This window comes from Capricornis sumatraensis, chromosome 10, assembly GCF_032405125.1.
Source record: "Capricornis sumatraensis isolate serow.1 chromosome 10, serow.2, whole genome shotgun sequence".
NCBI lineage: Eukaryota > Metazoa > Chordata > Mammalia > Artiodactyla > Bovidae > Capricornis > Capricornis sumatraensis.
In genome coordinates, this window is record NC_091078.1 from 71,593,176 (window position 1) to 71,618,562 (window position 25,387).

A 25,387-nucleotide genomic window follows, 5' to 3' on the forward strand; every position below is an offset into this window, starting at 1 on the left:
AAATGATAGTTCAAGTTTCTTCATTACTATTTTCTCTTTTTTCCATGGATTCTACCTTTCATTTAATCTAAAATTTGGGAAAGCATCCAGGACAGTGGATGCATAGTACATGATACATAAATGACTTGTTTATATTTCCCTTCCTGCTCTCTCCCATTTCCTTTTGCCTGCCTCCGGTAACCCTCTAGGTCCCATCAACTTGAATTCAATGCAAGGCCCTCTTTTTTAAGCTTTAAAAGTGTGCTTATCCTTTCCCCCAATCCACTTCCCTTTCTTGTTTTACCTTATTTTATCTCCTAATGTCCTGTTGATAACATAGAAAGCTTAGTAAAAATACTTCTAAAATCATAATTGGAGAAATAATTTTTGAAGGGAAATGGCCCGAGTTGGAAAAAAAAATAGAAAAGTAAAATTGAATTAGGCGAACTATACAAATGAAATGATACAGTTATGAGCCATTTTCAAGCTAACTACTTGGCATCATCCAGTAGACAGTAAAATAAAATTGGTATATGAATCACTGTATAGATGAGTCATGACATGAGGGTGAAATGTGTTAGATCAGTGTTGCAAAATGTCTACCAGTGCAAGAGGCAAACATTTTTCTGGGAGGAAACATTTCCAAAAGAAAAATACCCACTCTACTAACCTTATGACTAACTTTGTGACCTTATAGCCCCCTATTTTAATTAAAATTATAGTTTCTGACCTTATATACACTGAGGCTACAGTTTGATTACTGTTGTGCAGAAATCCATAAATTGAGTCAATGTGAACATTAGAAACAAGAAAAATAAATTCTGTACATCAGTGGAAAACAGAAGGTCAGACAGACTGAGAGCACAATCATTTCTGATTTATAGTGACTACCATGGTGCCTTCCTTTCAGAGCAGTTTAAAACGGAGCATGCATAAACCTCCGGTACCTCCGGTACTTACTCCCTTCTCCTAATGTAGCACTCTCCTCAGTGATTGGTTTTCCACAGCCCTTTGAAGTGCAAGCCCTCAAGTAGAATTTGTACTTGGTAGTTGCATTGAGGTTCAAGAGACGCCAGCTGGGCTTTGATGGAGTTGTAATGTTGATATCATGTAGCTCTCCAATTTCATCAGTGTCATTTACTGAAGAAAGAAACATGGACATCAACACCTCGGATTTTGTAGTCTTAACCATTCAAGTTATGTTATGCCTTATTTCTGCTTCTATTTATGCTTGTGGCCTGCCATCTTAATTATTCATAGTTATCAACTCAATTCTATGAGGTAGGTACAATTATTATGACATATTATCCATGGGTAATTTAAGATCTGGCAAGAATAAACACACTGCCTAGATCTAGGGCCACTAACTGGCAAACTAGGATTTGAATCTAAACCACAGACTTTTAACTCCAAAGCCCATGCTCTTAATCACTGTGCTACACTGGACAACCACTTCAGCTTTACCATACCTGTTAACAATGATGAGCTTCCCCCATTGATATATTTTCATTGTATCCTTGACGTGTGTGTGTGCACGTGTCTATATATTAGTCACTTAGTCATGTCTGACTGACTGTGACCCCATGGAGTTTTGGCCGCCAGACTCCTCTGTCCATGGGATGTCCCAGGCAAGAACCCATGGAGTGAGTTGCCATTTCCTTCTTCAGAGGATCTTCCCAACGCAGTGATCAAACCCGGATCTCTTGCATTGCAGGCAGATTCGCTACCATCTGAGCTAAGTACTTTTTAATCTTTTATTGTAAAAATTTGAACAGTGATTTACCAGAGTCTTCTGTAGTTTCTGGTTTAATATGTAGCACTGAACAAGTATTCAGATATAAAGACTCAAGAAACTGATAACAATGTATTTTAAAATGTCTACTGTATACTTAGCACTATGTAAAGTGCTCTATGGAAAAATATGATTTAGATAGTGCCTTTCAAAGAACCTGCAGCCTAGAAAGATCTTGATATTTGTGCAAAAGTACGAAGTGCTATAAGACTACCAAGAGAATAATCCGAGATGAAATGGTATGTTCAAGATTGTGCAACCATTAGTGGTAAGAAAAGGGCTAGAATAAACACTTGGTCCAAGAGACCATAAAAATATATTTACTCTTTAACTTACAAATGCCTTCATTGTAGATACAATGCAGTGAGATAAATGTAAATGAAAAATTACTAATCCAAACATAGGAAAGAAGTAAAATAATCACTCTTGGTAGATTACTTGAGAGCACTCCTGTAAATACCACCAAGTCAATTGAAAAACTACCACAATCAATGTAAGATTTCAGCAAAGTACATAGAAAGCTCTCATATACACACTCAACAACTATTTAGAACATATAGCCACAGAAATAGATAAGCCATCTAAGAATATTTCAATCACTTAATAGATAGCTAAATAAGTATAGATATAAGACTAGAGATCTCTTCAGGAAAATTAGAGATACCAAGGGAACATTTCATGCCAAGGTGGGCACAATAAAGGACAGAAATGGTATGGATCTAACAGAAGCAAAAGATATTAAGAAGAGGTGGCAAGAAAACACAGAAGAACTGTACAAAAAAAGATCTTCACAACCCAGATAATCACAATGGTGTGCTCACTCACCTAGAGCCAGACATCCTGGAATGCCAAGTCAGGTGGGCCTTAGGAAGCATCACAAAGCTAGTGGAGGTGATGGAATTCCAGTTGAGCTATTTCAAATTCTAAAAGATGATGCTGTGAAAGTGATGAACTCAATATGCCAGCAAATTTGGAAAACTCAGCAGTGGCCACAGGACTGGAAAAGGTCAGTTTTCATTCCAATCCAAATGAATACCAAAGAATGCTCAAACTACCACACAATTGCACTCATCTCATATGCTAGTAACATAATGCTCAAAATTCCAAGCCAGGCTTCAACAGTAGCTTCAACAGTGAACTGTGAACTTCCGGATGTTCAAGCTGGGTTTAGAAGAGGTAGACGACCCAGAGATCAAATTCCCAACATCCATTGGATCATTGAAAAAGCAAGAGAGTTCCAGAAAAATATCTACTTCTGCTTTACTGACTATGCCAAAGCCTTTGACTTTATGGACCACAGCAAACTGTGGAAAATTCTGAAAGAGATGGGAATACCAGACCACCTGACCTGCCTCTTGAGAAATCTGTATGCAGGTCAGGAAGCAATAGTTAGAGATGGACATGGAACAACAAACTAATTCCAAATCAGGAAAGGAGGACGTCAAGGCTATAAATTGTTACCCTGCTTATTTATTCGCAGAGTACATCATGAGAAACTCTGGGCTGGATGAAGCACAAGCTGGAATCAAGATTGCCAGGAGAAATATCAATCACCTCAGATATGCAGATGACACCACCATTATAGCAGAGGGTGAAAAACTAAAGAGCCTCTTAATGAAAATAAGAGAGTAGAGGGAAATGTTGGCTTAAAGCTCAACATTCAGAAAACTAAGATCATGGCATCTGGTCCCATCACTTCATGGGAAATAGATGGGGAAACAGTGAAAACAGCGACAGACTTTATTTTCTTGGGCTCCAAAATCACTGCAGATGGTGTCCACAGCCATGAAATTAAAAGATGCCTGCTCCTTGGAAAAAAAGCTATGACCAACCTAGACAGCACATTAAAAAGCAGAGACATTACTTTGCCAACAAAGGTCCGTCTAGTCAAAGCTATAGTTTTGCCAGTAGTCATGTATGGATGTGAGATTTGGACTACAAAGATGAGTACCAAAGAATTGATGCTTTTAAACTCGTGTTGGAGAAGACTCCTAAGATTCCCTTGGACTGCAAGAAGATCCAACCAGTCCATCCTAAAAGAAATCAGTCCTGAATATTCACTGGAAGGACTGATGCTGAAGCTGAAACTCCAATACTCTGGCAACCTGATCCAAAGAACTGACTCACTGGAAAAACCCAGATGCTAGGAAAGATTGAACGCGGGAGGAGAAGGGACGACAGAGGATGAGATGGTTGGATGGCATCACCGACTCAATGGACATGGGTTTGAGTAAACTCTGGGAGTTGGTGATGGACAGGGAGGCCTGGCGTGCTGCAGTACATCAGGTCGTAAAGAGTTGGCCTGGACTGAGCGACTGAACTGAACTGAAATAAATATAAAGTCGTTATCTTACTGAAAGTCCACATATCAAGTAGTACAGTAACCACAGCGATTTTAATATTTCAGCTTTTTCTCTATATATTCTAAACACTTGTTTTAAAAATAAGTTTAGATATTATATACAGATCAACATGAAGGTAGGAACTTATTTAATATTCAGTTCTATTATTAGAATAAAGATAAGATATATCTTTACCAAATAAAGTTGACATTGAAAAGTTCTCAAGTATTTCTTCAGTGCTTCCTACATGTTTGAAATCCAGTTTATGGAATTAAGAGACTTAAAGTCTTCCCTGCTGATAAAGAATCTGCCTGCAATATGGGAGACCGGGGTTTGACCCCTGGAAGATCCCATGGTGAAGGAAATAGCTACTCACTCCAGTATTCTGACCTGGAGAATTCCATGGACTATTAAGACATCACTGAGCAACTTTCACTTTCAAGAGCTCAGCATCTAGAATGACTGAGCTGGGTTTCAGAGTTTTCGTAACACTTGTTTTACCGCATGACTCTTTGTAAGTGAACTCTGTATACTTCTCATCCATAAAGTAGTGATGGTACATACCTCATAGACTTCCTGTTTTCATGAAAAATGAAGGGAGAGTACTCAATTTTTACTGATCCTGCTAACTAGCCAATACTCAAAAATGCTAAACCGCTGCCTCTATTAGGGTTATGCCTGTACCTGTTTAATCATAGGTACTCAAAGCAGAACAGAAGCTAAAGCTGATACCTGACCTGAACTGCTGCAGGCCTTCAAGGGATTGATGGCAGTTCAGGGTTATGACCCAGTTGACCTATGCAAGCAGTGTAGACTGGGCTTCCATAGACTTGATGGGTCTGCTGTTTAGGAATTCATGCCTTCTAACATTTTCCTATAAGCTCAGTCCCCTAATCTCCATGTTGAGCTGATACTTAGATTTGAAGACTGTAACAGATGGATGGTGCTATGATTAAAATAATCTAATCTAAACAACATGCTTTCATCTAAACATGTTGTTTTTAACTTAATGGCACAACAGCATATGGGGAGAGCCGGTGTGGGGGTCCAAAGACAACTCTAATTCTCTCAGTGTGACATGACTGGAGCAGTGGGCTACAGAAGCAGGATTCTACGAATACAACTATATGCAGAGTTGAGACTGGAAACATGCCTCAGAGACAGAAGAGGCAGGGTAGGCTGCAAGTCAGTGTGCTCTGAATCTTCACTACTTCACTGCTTTTTCTAAGTAAATTAAATTTTAAAATTGTAAACTAAAAATAGAAACAAGCTATTCACCCATTTCTCCTACCCCTCCCCAACTTCCAAGTCTGGGGCTACCACCACCACCACCAATCTATTCTCTATCCACTACATCATTTACTAATTTTTTTCTTTGCATATTTCCTAATTCTCAAGGTATCTTATATATATATATATATATATATATATATATATATATATATATATGAATGTGTGCGTGCTCAATCATGTCTGACACTTTGTGATCCTGTGGACTAAAGCCCGCCATGCTCCTCTGTCCATAGGATTCTCCAGGCAACAGTACTGGAGTAGGTTGCCATTTCCTTCTCCAGGATATCTACCGAACCCAGGGATCAAACCTGTGTCTCCTACATCTCCTGCATTATCACTGATCCACCTGGGAATACCTATATACACATTAAAATGCATATTTTCTGGTATCTATTAACACTGCTTTTCTCCCCTCAAAACAAGAATTGGCAAACCTTTTTGTTAAAGACTAGACTGTAAATATTTTAGCCTTCATGGGCTATGTGATCCCTGCTGTAACTACTCAGCTCTGCCACTGTAGTAAGAAAGCCGCTATAGACAAATATAAGTTAGTGGACATGGCCATGTTGCAATTACCTTGTAAGAACAGGCAGGAGGCTCGATTTGATCTCTAAGCCAGTTTACAAAGCCCTGTGCTATAAGTAAGTATGCCAGCCTACCAACCATGAATTAGATTCTCAGGATGGAAAACCAAATACTCAACCAAAAAAAAAAAAAAATGAAACATTAATAGGCGAATCTAATTCAAATATGTACTCACTTATCTGGTACTGCAATAGATAGCCAGTTAAGTTTCCATTCAATTTCTTGGGTAGCCCCCAGGACAAAGTGGCAGTGTCTTTATCAACTTTGATGACTTTGAGAAAAGTTGGCTGTTCAGGTACTGGAAAACAAAACCAACAATAGACACTCCAGTAAAGTTCTTTATAAAATTATAGTTTTTTTCTTTTTATTAAATTGAGGAGCCAACTCATATGGCATATGTACAACCTAACTACTAATAAGGGAGGAAATGTTTTGACCATTGGGATATTTGTTATTTTAAATTGTTATTTATAAACTAGATATTAATCCTAAACTGTCTCACCTCCTTCTGGTGTTTGAAATATAAAAGGCTCACTCTCTGGACCAGCTCCTTTGGAATTATAGGCTAAGACTGTTAAGTGAAATTCACTAAAGGCATCCAGAGAAGGAACCATTCCATAGTTTCTTTGTCCTGAAAATCTCAGAATGTTTACTTCTTTGGGATGTGTCCTTCCATCCAACAGGCTTTTTGTCTTCCACCAGTTTACCTGCAATGAGAATAGGACTCCTTAACATATCACCAACTCAATGGACATGAATGTGAAGGACAGAGAAGGCTGGCGTGCTATAGTCCATGGGGCAGCAAAGAGTTGGAGACGACTTAGGGACCGAACAACAACGTATCACCAGTGATAGAAGATTTCTCTTTGAGCTTCTGAAATCAGTCTTACTTACAGGAAATATATTAATTTAACAATGAGAAGAAGAAAAGCTATGATAAAAACCTGATATCCTTTCAGATGTCCGTGTACTCTTTCCTTTGGAATTGTTGACCAGGTAACTTTAACTAATGTGCTGTTTATAACATCCACCCCTTGGATCACTGGAGCTGTATCAGGATCTATTGGGCACAAAAGAAGGATTAGCTTTCAAATAATCCAAACACAATTATTAGGATCCCTTTCTAAAGGTGATCCTTCATTTTTTTTTTTTTTTTAAATCTGAGGAAAGCACTTTTCTCAAGTCAGTTTCAAATGGAATGAAGAGGATTTCTCCTTACAGAAGAGTTTCAGGGCCCCAATATTAATATGTTTCTAGAGAAAAGGAGGGCCTGTACCACACTGAGAAAAGCCCCTGTCCAGATAGATATAGTATGAGCAAGGTAACTGAAAACAGTGGACAATGAAATTCTCCATGGGCATCTTGCCTTGGAAATGTGAACTAGACTAATATGATAACTCAAATGACTTGGGAGTGTGATGAATAACATTAATTGAGCATGTTAGTGTCCACATTAATTGAGCATACGCTGTGTGTCAGACACTGTTCTGAGAGCCTATCCTGGACTGGCTCACATAATCCTTAGAACAGTCCCATAAAATGATATCATTATTATCCCCATTCTACAGGGGAGCTAACTACAGAGAAGTAAACCAAACTCACTGCAGCCAAGACTAATGTGTTAGTTCCCAGTGAGGAGATCTGAGTAGTGAAAACAGAGAGAGAGAGTGAGAGTGAAGTCGCTCAGTCGTGTCCAACTCTTTGCGACCCCATGGGCTATAGGAGCCTACTATGCTCCTCTGTCCATAGGATTCTCCAGGCAAGAGTACTGGAGTGGGTTGCCATTTCCTTCTCCAGAGGATCTTCCCGACCCAGGGATTGAAGCCGGGTCTCCCGCATTGTAGGCAGACGCTTTACCGTCTGAGCCACCAAGGAAGTCCCGGTGAGAACACAGGTAGCAGGGAAAGGAGGAGCTAGTCGTTTCACATTCCTGCCCTTCTTCTTTTCTTAGATCAAAATATTACTTTAGATACTGTAAGAACAATGAGAATAATGCCTACTATCTAGTTATTTCGGAGAAGGCAATGGCACCCCACTCCGGTACTCTTGCCTGGAAAATCCCATGGACGGAGGAGCCTGGTGGGCTGCAGTCCATGGGGTTGCTAGGAGTATCAGACACGACTGAGCAACTTCACTTTCACTCTTCACTTTCATGCATTGGAGAAGGAAATGGCAACCCACTCCAGTGTTCTTGCCTGGAGAATCCCAGGGACAGGGGAGCCTGGTGGGCTGCCGTCTCTGGGGTCGCACAGAGTCAGACACGACCGAAGCGACTTAGCAGCAGCAGCATCTAGTTATTTGCAATGCAGTGCCTTTCCTTTTTCCAAAAATTTGCAGCAGTTCTTATGGTATAAATATCTAATAATAAAATCATGTCATTAGTACCTCAAAATTCTGCGGGTGAGTGCTGCTATATGGAAATCTGGTTCTGCACCTCACCTTCCTTAGAAAGGCTCCAGCCCTGAGGCCAGGCTGTGGCAGCAGGCAGCTGTTAGGAGGTCCTTGACAAGTAAGGACACATATGACTGGACACCTTCTAAGAGTCATGCTGCTGAACTGTGTGCACTGATGGCTCCAGGTCTTTGATGTTCATTATGGAAGTAGTTTTTTTGGGGAAACTGAATAAAATTAAACCTTTCAATGTTCTTCCTCACCATCCCTCTGACAGCTCTCCCACAGTCAGCTCTAAAGTAGAAACCATGTGTTCAATTTCTTTTTATCTCCCCCTGTAAGTATAGCCTCTTTGCATGCAGTACTTGCTCAAAAATGCTCCTCGACAGGGGTGCAATCTACTTGAGAGAAGCTATTCTAGAAGTGGTGGCTGTCTGGTACATCACTTACAGTCTTCTCCAGAATAGAGAATCACTGACTGTGGCTCAGGGCCAGAGCCCAGGTGATTGATGGCTTGGACCTGGACATCGTATGGCGCATAGACAGCAGGTGTCATCACCCGCAGGGTGTGGTTGGTGACTGTCTCTTCCTCCCACTCCACCGGAGCTCCCTGTGGCTTCCAGGTCACTCTGTACTCCAGTCCGGGTCCATTCTGCTCCATGGCTTTCAAAGGCTAAAACAGAAGGTTGGCATGGTCACAGATATGCTGAGTTAGGGGACAGAGAAGCCACCCTAAGTGGTACAAGAAATGTGGCAAAAAAGGGATCATTTTTGGTGAGATCTTTAATCCCCCTCTTTGGTTTGGAAATGCTTGTGAAAAGTTTTGTCATTCTGTTCATTTAAGCTTGAGAGTTGCTCCTTCCCTTCCCCAAGTAGAAAGAATCCCACAATTTCGATGTCAGAATTAACCACAAGGGCATAATCCAAACTGTTCATATACGAAAGAACTTACTAAGAATTTCCATAGAAAGTTTTAGCTTTTCTTCACACTTTCTTCTATATTCTAATTTTTTCATTCCTAAAGAACTGCAGAAATGAAAAGGACATGGCTATGAGTTCCCTTAGAGTTAGTCGCTGTTTGCAACCCCAGGGACTGTAGCCTGCCAGGCTCCTCTGTCCATGGAGTTCTCCAGGCAAGAATACTCGAGTGGGCTGCCACTTCCTACTCCAGGATCCCTAAATATAAATGGGATTTTTTTCATGGCTTTTCAGTCAAAACTCTTTCCATATGACTCCATCCATTATCCCCCATCTTCCTTCCAAGAGAAGAGAGAGAGCAAGTAAATATTTTTGGATAATATGTATTTGTGTGCACCAGTACCCAGAAGATGTAGCTCCTCTTTATAATACAATAGGTCCCAGCTCCTTGCCCATTCTGTTTCTTTTTTTTTTAATTTTTTAATTTTTTTTTATTTTTATAATTTTAAAATCTTTAATTCTTACATGTGTTCCCAAACATGAACCCCCCTCCCACCTCCCTCCCCATAACATCTCTGTGGGTCATCCCCATGCACCAGCCCCAAGCATGCTGTATCCTGCGTCAGACATAGACTGGTGATTCAATTCTTACATGATAGTATACATGATAGAATGCCATTCTCCCAAATCATCCCACCCTCTCCCTCTCCCTCTGAGTCCAAAAGTCCGTTATACACAGCTGTGTCTTTTTTTCTGTCTTGCATCGAGAAAGTGCTCCCCATCCTCCAGTTTATTTTGCTGTATAGAAATATTTACTGGAGGAATTTCTTGAATAGGAGATTGGTTCTTTCCACTCTAGCTTTTAATTAAATACTTTAATTAAAAAACATTAATGTGATTTAAACCATCTGTTTAATATTACAAAAATGGGAATATGCATTTAAATGAATCAACTATATACAACACATAAAAATTTGATTTTAGCCATAGATTTATAAGTCACTTATATAACTAATAATTTTGTCTGTATATGCAAGTGATTCAATAACCATATATAATGTTTTTATAGAATTTGCAATACTTCTTGACTCAGATTAATTTATAAGTACTTAATAGAGGGATTGGATGGAATAAAGTTAAAAGAACAGTAGTATATCAGCACAATAATTTCAAGTCTGGTGCTTATTCTAGGGTTAATAGTTAAATTCTCTAAAAGGAAAAAATGTGAAATCAAAAGCTTTCTGAGATTTTCACAGTCACTGTTTATATTTTGCTTTCAAACTTGCTCCAAGATGTTTCCTACTCTCATATAGATAAACTTACCAGAGGCTGTCACATTGCCCAGATAAGTCAGGCCACAAGCCTTTAGTTCCAGTTCTACAATCTGGAATTACAATTACCTTCAGTCCCAACTGACAATAAATATGTACAAATACTATTATTCAGTTTATGCATGTTTTGCTTCAAGAAAAATAGTTACATTTGATAAAGCTCTCTGAAAAATTTTAAACTGTGCCACCCTGGTAACACTGTTAAGAAAAAAATCTTACCTAAATTGCCAGCCTCCTTGGTGCCTAGACTCCCAAAGAAACTGCAGGAATACTTCATATTTGGCTTTCAGACAGTGGACAACAAAACCTCAACAAATTCACAAATAGATCCCAAACAAAGATAACAAACCATAGTAACCAGGGATGTGGGGAGGGGAGTGGGGGAAGATCACCAGCATTCCTTCCCCTCATGAAGCTGCTCATAAGAAAGGCATCTCTATAAGAGGTTCTTAATTTGATGTCTAGGCATCTCTAGATGGGGTCTGTGGATGCCCTTCAAAGGATCTGAAAACCCATGGAACTGCTAGTAACACTTTCTATGTATAATTTTGTAGAACAAAACTGTACTTCTGTTGTATTTTCAAAGAGATCTACGAACAAAGCAAGTTATACTGACTAGAAACTGGATAGATTTTTTTGTACTGCCTAAGTTCATTTTAAGGCTGGTGTTTTTCTGATTACAATTGTAGTAGAAACAATAAGTCCTACATCCTTTAGAGGGCTTAAACCACTTGGCTGTGATCATATAACCAGGTAACTGGAGAAGTTGCTATTTCCCAAACATTAATGAAATGGGTTTTTGTTTGTTTTGGTCATTTTCTGGAATCTGTGAGATTAGATATTTGCTATTTTATTGAAGTTCAAATGCAACATAAATACATTTATACTTAAGAATAAAGTATAAACTCATCATTATCTTAGAAGATAATGATAAAACTACTCTTTTTAGTTAACATTAAGTTAAAATTTAATGTCACTTTTAAAAAAAGTGAGTCCTTAATATTTACTGTGCCAAATTTATAAACATAATGTATATACAATAGAACATGAGTTAAATAAGATAACTGAAATCCATTTTGACTGCAAAATAAGGTTCACTTATCAATGAGTAAATGCACATTCACTAATAAGTTACAAGTAAGAGTTTGTATATTATTTTTCTCCATTGACTGTTTCATAATGATATTATTTTATTTCTCCTGTATTTGCCTATTGTCTGTCCCTCGAACTAGATTATACATTCAGGAAAACAAAGACTATTTTTGACTGCCATATATAAACCAAGGACCTCATAATACTTTTATTCATAGTTAATGCTAAAAAGAAAACATAAACCAAAAGAGAATTAGGGACAACCAGTCTGTTCCTATTTAATCCTTTTGTGAAAGATCAATGTTTTCTTCCTTTTTTTTTTTAAGACAAATTGCTCCTCTCTGATCATTATCTTGTAAATAGGAATCATTTTGTAAGTCAGTCTTCGGAGGGGATCTGGTAATCAATTTATACTGTGTGCTTGTCAACTTGGGGAAATAGCTGGCATTTAACTCCAGTTTATAAGATAATTCATGCAAAAGAATAACTGATGAGTAAATGTTCTTAAACTTCACTGGTTATGCTTATAGTTATTAGCCCTCTGACATTTCAAAATGACATGAAACACAATGGAATATATTATGAAGGTAATTGTCAGCTTAGTTCCAAATCTCTATTTCCTTCCTCTGGTCAGTTAATTACTAAATTACATGTCATTTACTTTTCAAAGACAAACTGTAAACACTTCCATAGTTTAATCCCAGTCTTCCAAGAAGCGAGCACTAGTAATTAGTCTGGTGTGTCTTTGGGGGTGGGGACAGAGTGATTTATGAACAGGATGATCAGCAGGAAGGACTGCAGAGCCCAGCTCTCTTTTCATTACTGAGTCAGGGCATCATCTGGGTAAGATCACAGAGCTGTAGCCCCAGCTTCTCTGAATGTAATGCTGACAGCATGGAGCTACTATAGACCTCCCAGAGGAGTCGTGACAATTCATGAACTAACGTTAGTGGAAAATGGTGCACTTCTCTGAGGAAGTGACCTGATAATTATACACTATTATTGTCATCTAATCCAGTTATATCATCTATCTAATAGAAATTTGTATGGAATTTAAAAGACAATAGATACTCTAAAAGGATAAGATACTAACATAATTTTAAATGTGGTAGCAGCTATTTGTGGCCATATGTTCAAGAAAATAATACTATTTTTGACTATATTTAACTTCTGTATATTGCCAATTTTAAGTTTGCAAAGCTTACTCTCATTGAAATGGGAATAAAGGGTTAGTTTTACATAAAAATATTGACTACATATTTTGTAGGTATGGTCAATGTTATCATACAAGACCAATCAATGATGAAGAAAAAAGGAAATCAAACTTTGTACCTTCTGAAATTCTTCCAAAAATCACATGTGGAATAAGTTGTGGAAATAAGTTAATATATTCCAGCATACATTAAAAAATGCTTGTAAAATTCAGTGACTTCAGTATCAGAAATCTGTTATTAATTAGAATTGCTAAATGGTAACCTACTTTCAAGTAAGTTAAAATACTTGTTCATGAAACATGTCAAAATAGAGGAGTGTAACATCTTCCACTGTTACAGAAGAAATTTAGAAATGGCATTAAAACAAATTAAAGTCATCTGAGCAGATACAAACTTTTGTGCAAAATTCAAAGAGGAAAGTCTATTTTAGTAACTTTCAATATTATATACATATATATATATATGAGAAAATGAGTAAGTTCAAAGATATTCATGTGGAAATCCTAGTTTTGTTGATTTCTAATTGTATAGTGACGGGCCAGTCTATCCGTGGACCCGTTTCTGTATCTAGGATACAGTATTAATGATGCTCTCTTGACAACATTGGTCTCAGAATTTGTTATGAGTACACAGAATGCCTAATAGTGCTTAGTAAGCGGTGACTGTTCCTTAGGGGGTCTACTTTTGATATGCTTAATCTTTATTGGCCATGCACCAAAGACAGTGAAAGATTATCAGTAGGTTTGTTTGTTTTTTTGAATGGGAGAGGATTAAGAATATTGCTAATAAAAATAATAGGAATCATAAACTTTGGGGGATCGATTATAATGAAATCAGCCTGTAAAATCTTTCTTATCTACCACAGTTAAACTCTATTTTACAACACTCTAATCACAATGACTTTTTAAAATATACTTATAAAATATATAAATAGTTTTCATCTGTTCTTAAAAGATATTGTTCTGTCATTATACTTAGGATGTGGACCTAAAAAAAGTAAAAAGAATGCAAAGGTAATAAGTAAAACATAAAGAATCCTCACCTCCCATTTGATAATCATTTCCTTGGGTTGAGAAGCTTGAACTCTAATGTTTTGTGGATTCTTGTCTGGAGCTGAAAAATTATAAATATGAAAATTACTTTCCCCATTGTGTATGATCTATAGATATATCATCCCTCTGCCCATAAAAAACATATTTTTACATAACTTTGATTATATGTATTTATATCTGGCCCAGTTTGTAAAAAGATTCACAGCACTTTTATATAATGATTTTAGAATGTATATATTTCACATATTGTATTTATACATATTATGAAATGATCACCACAATAGTTAACACATCTTACCTCACATAAAGCATATTTTATATATATATATATATATATAAGGAGTAAAATCATGTTCATGGATTGATATAATTATTAGTCATTGGAGAATAGAAGGTTTACTTTACCCATCTTCATTTTAAACCTGCTCTTAAAATTCTAAACACACTATTTAAATACACATTTTAGTTTTAAATCTGCTTTACTTTTTCTTTTCGAATTATTGTTAGAAATGTGATATGAATGTTTGCCTCTACATGAATAAAATTAAAGGTCATATATTAATATCAACAGCTGAGTTTTAGGGGCATCAAATGGGAAACAGCAGGTAATGCCCCCGTGAAATATATTTGGATGAATCTATTTTATAAGAAGGGTTAAGTATGCAGTTTAGTGCCAAGATGAACTTATACTAAAATCATACAAGTACCTGATTATTATCTCTGCTTATATTTCCTCAATCCCCAAAGGGAATTATATCCTAGCATTTTTATTTCAGACAGAGAGGGAAAAAATACCATGCTATGACCACATTGTTAATCATTTCCAATTCAGTAATACAAATTTTAGCACTATCAATATTTTGCTTTATTGATTTATAACATTATATAAGGCTCACATTTACAATATTATATTTTGAATTCTGTATATTCTACAGCATGTTGGTTCTTGAGATTTTAGTTAGATATTAGATCTCTATTTCACTATTGAGACATAAAAAATACACTAAATGCATAAAATGGCATTACATGCAGTAAAAATTGAATGCACTATCTATAACATGTCAAGAGTTTTACTTCAGAAAGTTGAAATGAGGAGAAAAATAAAGAGAAAGTTGACTTTAATATACACTGAACTTTAGTTTACAACTTATTTATAGTATCTGATTTTAACATAATACTCAGCTATCAGAAATTGTTCAGAATAATGCTTGTTCATGTTCCTCAAACATTTATATACAACTTACAAGATTGATGTCCTTTGACTATTTTCTGTGTTGTTCTCTACTGGAGGAAATCTAAAATCCTACACCATGCCATCAATCCTGTTTTTAAAAAGATATTCAAGGATGCGGCAAACTAAAATATTTTGTTAGAAACTTGAGGTGTGAGCGTCCATACCTGCTGGGGGTGTTTCATGATGGCCTGATGGGTGGCTAGGCTGGCTTCTCCCAACTTCATTCATGGCTATGACCCTGAACTGGTATCTCACGTATGGAGCCAAAGACAGCACGACTGTTGTTTCCTTTCCTTGGACTCGAGTCAGTTCTTCCCACCTTCCAGGCTCCTCTTTGTTTCCTTCAAATTCTACAATATACTCTGGCAGTGGGAACACAGAAACACACATTAGAAAAGACTGAGAATGTTTGAGTTATACTAAGGTTTATATACAATATTAAATGTTTTAAAGGATGTTCTGTGGATAATCCACTCATGCACCAATGGCTTTAATATTAACTCTGGCGAGCACAGCTACCCCAAGTCTTCCCTACCGCTGATATTGCTATTGTGGTCATCTCCAGCCTCCCACGTCAGTCGAACACTTCTGTTCTGTCTTTCTGACAAGTGAAGGTTTTCTGGTGGATCCGGAACATCTGATTAATAATGAAAAATAAAGGTAAGGAAAAGGCAGATCAGTGCCTTGTCAACCCCACTTCCTCGCTCAGGCACACTGCAGTCCTCTGCTTTCCCTCCACGCCCCTGCCGCCACTCCGACCCGCCAAATCTCACCTGACCTGCTGGCTCTCTTTCAAATGCAGGTTCATCCACATCTGTTCCCGACTGTAACCATTACCTCCCTTTACTATGACTAATACAGCTCGTACGCTTACTTATATGCGTGCTTCATCTCTTGTATGGGACGAAACACATCTTCCAGAGTAGTACCATACTTTATTCATCTTTACATCCCCAGTGCCTTGCACATAAATGTTTTGTGACTAAGTAAACAGTGTATTATCACTTAAATCATGCATGTAATTATCATATAAGCATCATAAACTTAGGTCCTATAAGTACAGGAAAATAAGAACATGAATTTAGGCTTTCTTTTCAACATGATTTGGATTTTTCATTTATAACAATGAATAATCAGTATATCATACCTGGAGTTCTAAAGAAGAATAGGAAAGGGATTTATATTGGAAGAAGATATTGAGCTGATAAGTGTTGTGACAGACTAGAAACCTGAGTAGGCAATGACAAATTTTAAGTGTGTTAAAGACACGGAAATTTCTGGTACTTTAAACATAAAAGGAACAGTAAAAAAAAAAAAAAATGTATCACTAATGATCCTGACGTCTAAAATTTGGTTTGACTTCTCTCGTAAATTAAAGAACAGATTTTTTTTCAGAGGAGACAATCAAAGTCATATCTAATGACACCTTCTTAGGCGAGCTTTCTTCTCCAAGTGGGAAAAAACATCCATTATCCCTGTATTTAACAACTGTTGGGAATTTATACTGACAAACATTGTTTTTTTCACTTCAGGAGATAGCATGTTTATTTTTAAAATGTGGTCAGTGACTATGTTCACACTGTAGAATCCTAAATGATAATTTACTGTAGAGCCCTAAATAAGAATTTATTTCCTCCACAGGCTTGAGGATATCTGAACTCAGAGAATTTAAGCTTGTCTTCAGCACTTACTAAGTCTACTATTTCTCAAATTTCTTGAAACAACCAATGCAGCCTGTTTTGTCTGATATTAAAATCTGCTCTTTCTGAGAATCACATAGAACTACGATAGATGGACTGCAATTGAGACCTAAAAAAAATGTTGCTCTTAAAGGATGCTTCTGGCAGGGCTTTTGAAAGTAACTTGAATCGCCAGTCTATGTCTGAAGCAGGATACAGCTTGCTTGGGGATGGTGCATGGGGATGACCCACAGAGATGTTATGGGGAGGGAGGTGGGAGGGGGGTTCATGTTTGGGAACACATGTAAGAATTAAAGATTTTAAAATTTAAAAAAAAATTTAAAAAAAAAGAAAAAAGAAAAGGGTCAACCATATGCTTTAAAAAACGACTTTCCAGCAAAAAAAGTCTTTTAGAAACTATACATGGATTTGACATTTGTTACTGTCAGTTATGGGGATATGCTTCTTAAAATCAGAGACTGACCTGAAAAAAGAGGGTAAAAAGTCCAAGAAGTGGTAAGAGGATGCCCCCTATCTCATTAAATATTCATTATTTTATTTTCATTCTAAAAACATCTGGCAATTGCTTCATCAATAAATAGTACATATACTCATAGTCACTATTTAAAATTATCAAACTTTAATAGTTAAAGAAGATGGCAGCCTAATTACAAGACTGACATATCAAATTCCACAAGAAAATTTACGTGGCACATATCAGGTGGTAGGGACACCAGTCTCTTTGCCATTGCTCAAAATACTTGAGGGCAAAGCCCATGGATCCTGACATTGACATTTAAAATTGTACCTGGGACAAACTCCAGTCTACCTGAATTTTAACCATTTTATCTGGTGAATCACTTACTGGAATGATTACTAAGGATTGAACCTTTCTGCTTTTAGTTCCCTGAAGTAGCTGAAATACATCTCCTAAAAAGGTTTCTTTTGAACCAAGTCCATACCACCTATCATCTGATAGGTAAAAACTGAACATTGTGGGAGATTTTTAGGTGGTCATTTGTTTCACTTGAAACATGATGGTCATTTATCTCACTTGAAATAAAGTGGTCATTGGCTTCACTAGTAAAGATCCAGCCTCTTTAACTCATTTTCCACCAGCCTACCTCAAGAGGGACTGAATTCTTTCCTCTCGTTCTGTACCCAGGGGAGGCAACCTCCCTGTGAATCCCAGTGACCAGAGTGCTAAGGATACAAATGCCTGTTAATAGTAAGGATTTATCTAGACACATGGTCAAGGCTTTTAAGATACTTCCGTGGTGGCTTAAGACACTAAAAAACCTGCCTGCAATGCAGGAGATGTGCGTTTGATCCCTGGGTCGGGAAGATCCCCTGGAGAAGGGAATGGCAACCCACTCCAGTATTCTTGCCTGGAGAATTCCATGGACAGAGAATCCTGGTGGGCAACAGTCTATGGGGTCGCAAAGAATTGGACATGATTGAGTGATTAACACTTTCTCTCACCAAACCACTTTTAAGGACTGTCAGCAAGCTAAAGCAAAAACTAAGTGCTAGCCAATGAAATACAGTAATAAGAGAAAATTAAAAGACGCTCATTCCTTGGAAGGAAAGTTATGACCAACCTAGACAGCATGTTGAAAAGCAGAGACATTACTTTGCCAACAAAGGTCCGTCTAGTCGAGGCTATGGTTTTTCCAGTCGTCATGTATGGATGTGAGAGTTGGACTGTGAAGAAGGCTGAGTGCCGAAGAATTGATGCTTTTGAACTGTGGTGTTGGAGAAGACTCTTGAGAGTCCCTTGGACTGCAAGGAGATCCAACCAGTCCATTCTGAAGGAGATCAGCCCTGGGATTTCTTTGGAAGGAATGATGCTAAAGCTGAAACTCCAGTACTTTGGCCACCTCATGTGAAGAGTTGACTCATTGGAAAAAACTCTGATGCTGGGAGGGATTGGGGACAGGAGGAGAAGGGGACGACAGAGGATGAGATGGCTGGATGGCATCATGGACTCGATGGATGTGAGTCTGAGTGAACTCCGGGAGTTGGTGATGGACAGGGAGGCCTGGCATGCTGCGATTCATGGGGTCGCAAAGAGTCATACACGACTGAGTGACTGAACTGAACTGAACTGAAAAATGTCTTTGTCAGGCTCCCAGCAAAAAGTAAACAGTTCACACAACTTAAGGTGATTCAATGAGTTTGTAATAAAGACTCAAAAGATATGAGCAGAATATCTTGGGTGAGGGGTGGTGGGTAGGGCGCGGGCAGTTACTAGAATTCCACCAGGGAGAGCTGTGTGGACAAAGCCTCTCAGAGCACAGATGACTATGGCAGAGGCACACAGCCAGCCTGCAGGGAGGCAGTATCCAGAGGACACACCCTCCACCCACCACCTCTCCTGCCATGGCTCCCCACTGGCCAAAGCAAATGAAAGCTTGAGGGTAAGCGGTTTATTGATGGCCACCGTTTTCCAGATTCAGAGAGCAGGTGAGACCGAATCCAGAAGGGAAACTAGGAGAGCTATCCAGGAGTCTACAAGCTGTAAACATGGATGACTGCAAGCATAATTGCACTGATTATGCCAAAGGGGCATGCACATTGCTTTCTAATTAGAATTATTATTTTTTTAAAAATCAGAAGCCTTTCTCTGCATAGGAACCCTCCAAGTCCCTCCCTCTCCTTCCAAATGGGACCCTGGGAATTGAGCTCGGTCCGGCCTCTGGTTTAGATCAGGACCACTGTTTAATCACCACTGGACCCCACCCTGAGCTCTCCACACTAGCCCACCTCTATCCCTCAGCCACATTTCTCTGCATACAGCTCAAGGGTCCTGGGAACTCAAGCATACTTCAGTTTTCTTTCTGCTGATAGCATCACCTAGCTCCCACTGCTTCTGGCAACAGTACCCAAGCAGAAAAAAGAAATTAAGCATTACTTAACTTCTTTAGAATAAGTAGAGGTAAAACCATTTGAAAGTAGGGTAACTAATTGAAAAATTCAAACTAACAAACATGCACAGGCTTAATAATCATTGGCTTAATTGCCAAGAACAGTGAATTTAATCAGTAATAGAGAAAAAAATGAACCAAGATTTCTCTATTAGTTAGTACACTTACCAAGGACAGTTACTTGCGTCATATCAGCAATGCTATCCAGAGCCGTGTGAGCTGAACATGAGTATATACCTTCATCTTCCATGGTGACATTAGATATCGTCAGATTAGCTCCATCAATAATTATCCTACCAGGAAAAAAGTGAGTCTGTGATGAGGATGAAAATAATAGAAACAAAAGAAATGTAATCCTGTTGAAAATAAATATTCCCCATGGAAAATTTTTCAAGGAAGAATTTTTTTTAAAAAAGCCTGTCACATAATGCATTTTATTGGAGAATTCAGTAGTTGAAAACTGGGGATAAAACATTATTAAAACGCACAAAAATGTCTACAAGGCATGAAAGGGATCAGGTTGGTTTGTTTTTAATTTATGAACTCCAACCAACTGTGATTCACGGGTCAGTGATGAAACTGTCTTGCCTGGTATGTCTAAAGACTGTACAATAATTAGGATACATTTGAATAATTCGTAATGCACGTTTGGGAAACCACCTACACAGGATCAACTAGGGTGCTTCTTACAAAGATGGATTCCTGAGTCACACCTCAGCTCTACAGAGCCAGGATATCTCAGTTCAAGTGTGGCAATCTATCTTTGACAACTTTCCCTTTTCTCCATCCTTCCAACCTCCCACATAGAATGCACACTAAGACCTGATACAAATTAAACTGTGATTCATTTGAACACTAGATGGCAGAGTAGGACTTCTTTTTGGAAATTATTTGATGCTTTGCTGTTGCTGCTGCTGCGTCGCTTCAGTCGTGTCTGACTCTGTGCGACCCCATAGATGGCAGCCCAACAGGCTCCCCCGTCCCTGGGATTCTCCAGGCAAGAGTACTGGGGTGGGGTGCCATTTGCCAATTTTTAATTGAGTTTACATGATTTTTTAAAATAAATTATATCTTTTATTCTATGCCTATGTATTATTAGTCTAGTTATTCAAGTCATTTTTTAAAAAATAAAGTTCCATTAAATTTGAGATATGTTCACAGCAGTTTGTTATTTGGTTGAAATAAACAATGTCTTCCTTGTGGAGAAGGAGAGAACATCTTACATAATTTTTTAAAAATATAAAACTCATATAAACTGTTTAAAATTCTGAGTTAAAAGAAGCCACTTAAAAATGTAGTAAAGTTAAATATGGTTCTTCCCTTTGATGACAGACAACGTCAGCCCCTTAGCTTTATGCCAATAACTGAACAATTTGCCAATTGATACTACCTGTTATTGCTAGTCAAGAAACTCACTATAATTCTAATGAAGAAGCTTTGATATAAATCAGTTTCTCAGTTCATGTTAGCTATGTGTCCATTTGGTACAAATATCAGAATATTACACAAACTTACAACCTTGAAAAGTTTACCTGCTTAGATGAAGAAATATGATTTAATAACCTCTTCAGGAGGGCCGTTTGAGGCCTGCACATCCACGAGGGCCCAGAGAAGCTGAAATATAGCCTGAAATATACAATCTTTTGGCCAAGATTTATCCCTTAGTGCACGGCTGCTTCAGGCCAGAAAGAAAGGGCAACTTTTCTGTAATGCTCTGTGTTTTAAGAACTCAGAAATGTGCCTATTTTTAATCAAGGTAGAATGACCCACTGGTTCTTGAAATGTGGTAGCTATGATGTACCAAGGGAGGTTATTAAAATTCCATGCATTGGCCTCAGTCCAGGTTCTGATTCAGAACTTCTAGGAACAGGGCAAGGGCCTCTGCATTTGAACAAGATAACTAGGGAATTCTCCCTCACATCAAAATTTGACTATTTGTGTTAGCAAGGATGCACTCTGCTGTGCAGAAATAAGAAATAGCTCCAATTTCTCAGTGCATAAGAACACAACACTTTAGGTCTCTCTTATATTATGTTTCCATCAGAGGTCAACTGTATTCTGCTTGAAGAAGTCCTTTCATTACATTTGTTAAGCATATTATACATTTTAAAAATGGATTCTACTCTACTTATAGAACCTGCTCTCTGGTTTCATCTTCATCACTGTCCCTCCTAGTCTTTCCTCCTGTTTTTGCCTGTTTAATTATCTTCCTTGAGAACCTTGCCATCACCTGCAATGTCTCACCTCCCTCATCTGAAACATCTAGCTTGCTAGTCCCCAACCCATGTTAACCTCCACTGTTTTCTTGCTCCAGTCTGTCTGTGTAAACAGCCAAACTTCACTCCAGACAACATGACAACATGGTTCTCTCTTTGAGGACCTATGTTTGAGGCTCCAACTATGACTGTGTAATCCTGAACAAAACTTGGAGCCTAATTCATGTTATCTAAGAAATGGGTATAAAAGTATTTTCTTTCTCTTCAGCAGAAGTAAATGAGGGAAAAACATACAAAATGATTGGTGTACAGAGCCTGGCTTAGTACGTGCTCAGAGAGTGTTACTAATATTAATCAAATTGATTTAATTCATTGTTGGCTCATAACTCATCCCATTTCTTAATGTCCCCAACTCCCCATTCCTTCTGCCTTTCTGCTTGAACAAACTACCTTAGTTCTTCATTTCTTAGGAAGGGACCCTTCTATCCTTATAATCTCTGCCTAATCTAATGCCTTATAGGTCTGAATTCTTATCTTCCAGCCATAAGTTCTACCCCATTCATTTGCTGCAATTTTCAAGGGGAAAAAGTACCCCTTCCATGATGCCAAGGTAAAGCCTTCCCACTTGTGCTCTTGACACCTTTTCCCTCTCATCCTCCTATTCACAGACATATAGACACATCCCAAACCCCACTGTGATCTCCCTTGCAGGGCAGTCCTTCACTCTGTCATCATGATAGTCTGCATTACATTTGTTAAGCACAGTTGAAATTTTACAAATGGTTTGATGTCACATCCATTTTCCATTTCATTTTCCTATGTTAACAACATGTATTGTCTAGAGCCTCCTGCAGGATAGAAATCCACAGAAAATCCCTTGAGATCATTCCAGCCTTCCTAAAAGGTTTGCTGTGAGGATAATCAAGAGAAAGCAAGGATGAGAGGCACTAAAATAACATGAGGCACCCGGCAGGTATAAAGGCCCAGGGTGGCAGTTTTCAACACTCATCACACCCCTGTATGTGGCAGGAGGCAGGAAGAAAGATAGCGGTATTTTCACTTCTTTTTCCCCCCTCTATGTGTCTTTGGATCAGAAATTTAACCACTTTCTAGGTAAAAAGCTCTGACTCCCAGCCTAGTGACGAAAAGGCACCCCAGCAGAAGGTGGGAGAGAGGAGCCTACTAATGGTTCTACAGAAATTTAGTGGACACCTGTGATCTCAACTTCCTGCTAAAATTTCACACCTGCTCCTGTCTCCAGTCAAGACTAGCCAGCAACAGTCACTCCCAGCCCTTCCCACCCCAGATATCCCTTCTATGTTAAGGTTATTGTCCTTCCCCCTACCCGTATTTAAAGAAAACTAGAAGAATATCTCCATTACTTAGGTGACCAGATAGCCAGAGCCAGCATCCTGCAGAAGCTGGAAAACTGAGTCACAGAAAGAGGCTGTTTCGAATGTCTGGATTCAGGGCCTAAATATGCGGGTAACATCACCAACAAGCCGTGGGGCTGATTTCCTTCTCAGCTATAACCCAGAGATTATATGGAGGATTCCAGATAAGTAGACAGTAGTGAAAACAGAGGGAGAATTTGGGGATATCTGAGCAGCTGATGAATCGACTGACACCTAACCAAAGGCTGAAGATCTCTGCTGCAGTGTGTAGCCTATTAGGTATCAACGCTATTCTTCTTTTATGCCCCTGACAACTGGTTGCAGTACGTATGCTGTCTTTCCACAAACATTACATTTACAGAAGAGATGCGATAGAATAAATTAAGTACCTAGGCTAAGACCAATCAATGCCTTTAGAGAGAGGTAGCACACACACTCACAAATACCAAAGGAGGCCAACCAGGTAACAGAAAAGAGACAAGAGTACTGGAGAAATGAGTAGAATGGATCATCACAACTAAACTGGACTGTGTAGTGAGTATATTTTAGTACTTGGTGTTAATGCACAATAATCCTATGATGAACTTACCCTGAAAAACTTTTCTGAACTAAACTATGTTATAGAATATAAAACTAAGGCACAAAAAAGTTAGGCAACCCAGAGAAAAGCGTAATTCCAAAAGATATTCCATGAACCCCAGTGTTCATTGCAGCACTATTTACAACAGCTCGGACGTGGAAGCAAGCTTCACGTTCACCGAGACAGAAATGGATGCAGAAGATGTGCCACGTATGGAATAAACTCAGCCATAAATAGGAATGCAGCGGTGCCATTTGCAGAGATGTGGATGAACCTAGAGACTCTCATACAGAGTGAAGTAAGTCAGAAATACTCACACATGTATTGGAATGTAGAAAAAACTGGTACAGATGAACCTATTTGCCAAACAGAAATAGAGACAGATGTAGAGAACAAATGTGTGGATACAAAGGTGGCATTGTGGTGGGATGAACTGGGAAATTGGGGCCAATGTGTATGCAGTACTGTGTGTAAAACAGATAACTAATGAGAACCTACTGTGCAGTACAGGCAACTCTACTGACTGCTCTGTGGTGACCTAATGGGGACGAAGGACAAAATACAAATGGGATATATGTATATGGATGGCTGATTCACTTTGCTGTATAGCCAAAAATAACACAACACTGTAAAAATTTTACTTTAATAAAAATTTGAAAAATACAGAAAAAGTTAGGCACCTTGTCTAAGGTCATAAACCCAGTAAGTGACAATGCTGGGATTCCAACCCAGGCCTCTGGGCTCCAGAGCCCATGCTCTTAATAATGACATTGCCACCACCTCGTGCAGAAAAGCAAGTCCTGTCTAAGGATCTTTAGAGTTAGACATTCAGAATGATGGATAACAAAATAAGCCTGCAGGTGAGACTTGGATCAAACATGGTCACTGTTTAATACCTAACTCAGCAACAATGCAAAAGAAATGAGAACTGTCCTCTGCTTTCAAAAGATAGCATATGTATTCAGTAAATAATATTTTCTTAGATGTACTTAATACTGTTTAGAACTAGTCAGCATCTATTCATACATTATTCTATATTCTCTTCTCTATTTTTATATATTATCTACAATGAAAGTGGAAGGCTCAAAAATGTACTTGTCCACACTTAATTTATGGGAAGGGTTCAAGATATGATTTAGGTTCTGCCCATGAGATAGACTCTGGTGAGACTGGGAGGGAGAAGGGACAGGACACCAGCTCCTCCTCTGGGGCTGTGTGAGTCACTCAGTTGTGTCCGACTCTTTGCGAGCCCATGGATTGCAGTCCATCAGACTCCTCTGTCCATGGGATTCTCCAGGCAAGAATACTGGAGTTTCCATTCCCTTCTCCAAGGGAATCTTCCTGACCCAGGGATCAAACCCAGGTCTC

The 25,387-nt window shown here is 38.5% G+C and overlaps 1 protein-coding gene across 3 annotated transcripts in view; it reads right to left on the minus strand.

The window, feature by feature from the left end:
* Positions 1–25,387, minus strand: part of CHL1 (cell adhesion molecule L1 like) — a 91,803-nt gene that overhangs the window by 9,635 nt on the left and 56,781 nt on the right. For all 3 annotated transcript variants that reach the window (XM_068982722.1, XM_068982723.1, XM_068982721.1), the window contains 9 exons: positions 19,998–20,122; positions 15,759–15,860; positions 15,388–15,585; positions 13,980–14,050; positions 8,833–9,055; positions 6,936–7,051; positions 6,494–6,698; positions 6,167–6,289; positions 940–1,119 (listed from right to left, as the gene is read on the minus strand). In XM_068982722.1, the coding sequence (XP_068838823.1) occupies positions 940–1,119; positions 6,167–6,289; positions 6,494–6,698; positions 6,936–7,051; positions 8,833–9,055; positions 13,980–14,050; positions 15,388–15,585; positions 15,759–15,860; positions 19,998–20,122 (1,343 nt within the window). The remainder of the gene's footprint in view (positions 1–939; positions 1,120–6,166; positions 6,290–6,493; positions 6,699–6,935; positions 7,052–8,832; positions 9,056–13,979; positions 14,051–15,387; positions 15,586–15,758; positions 15,861–19,997; positions 20,123–25,387) is intronic.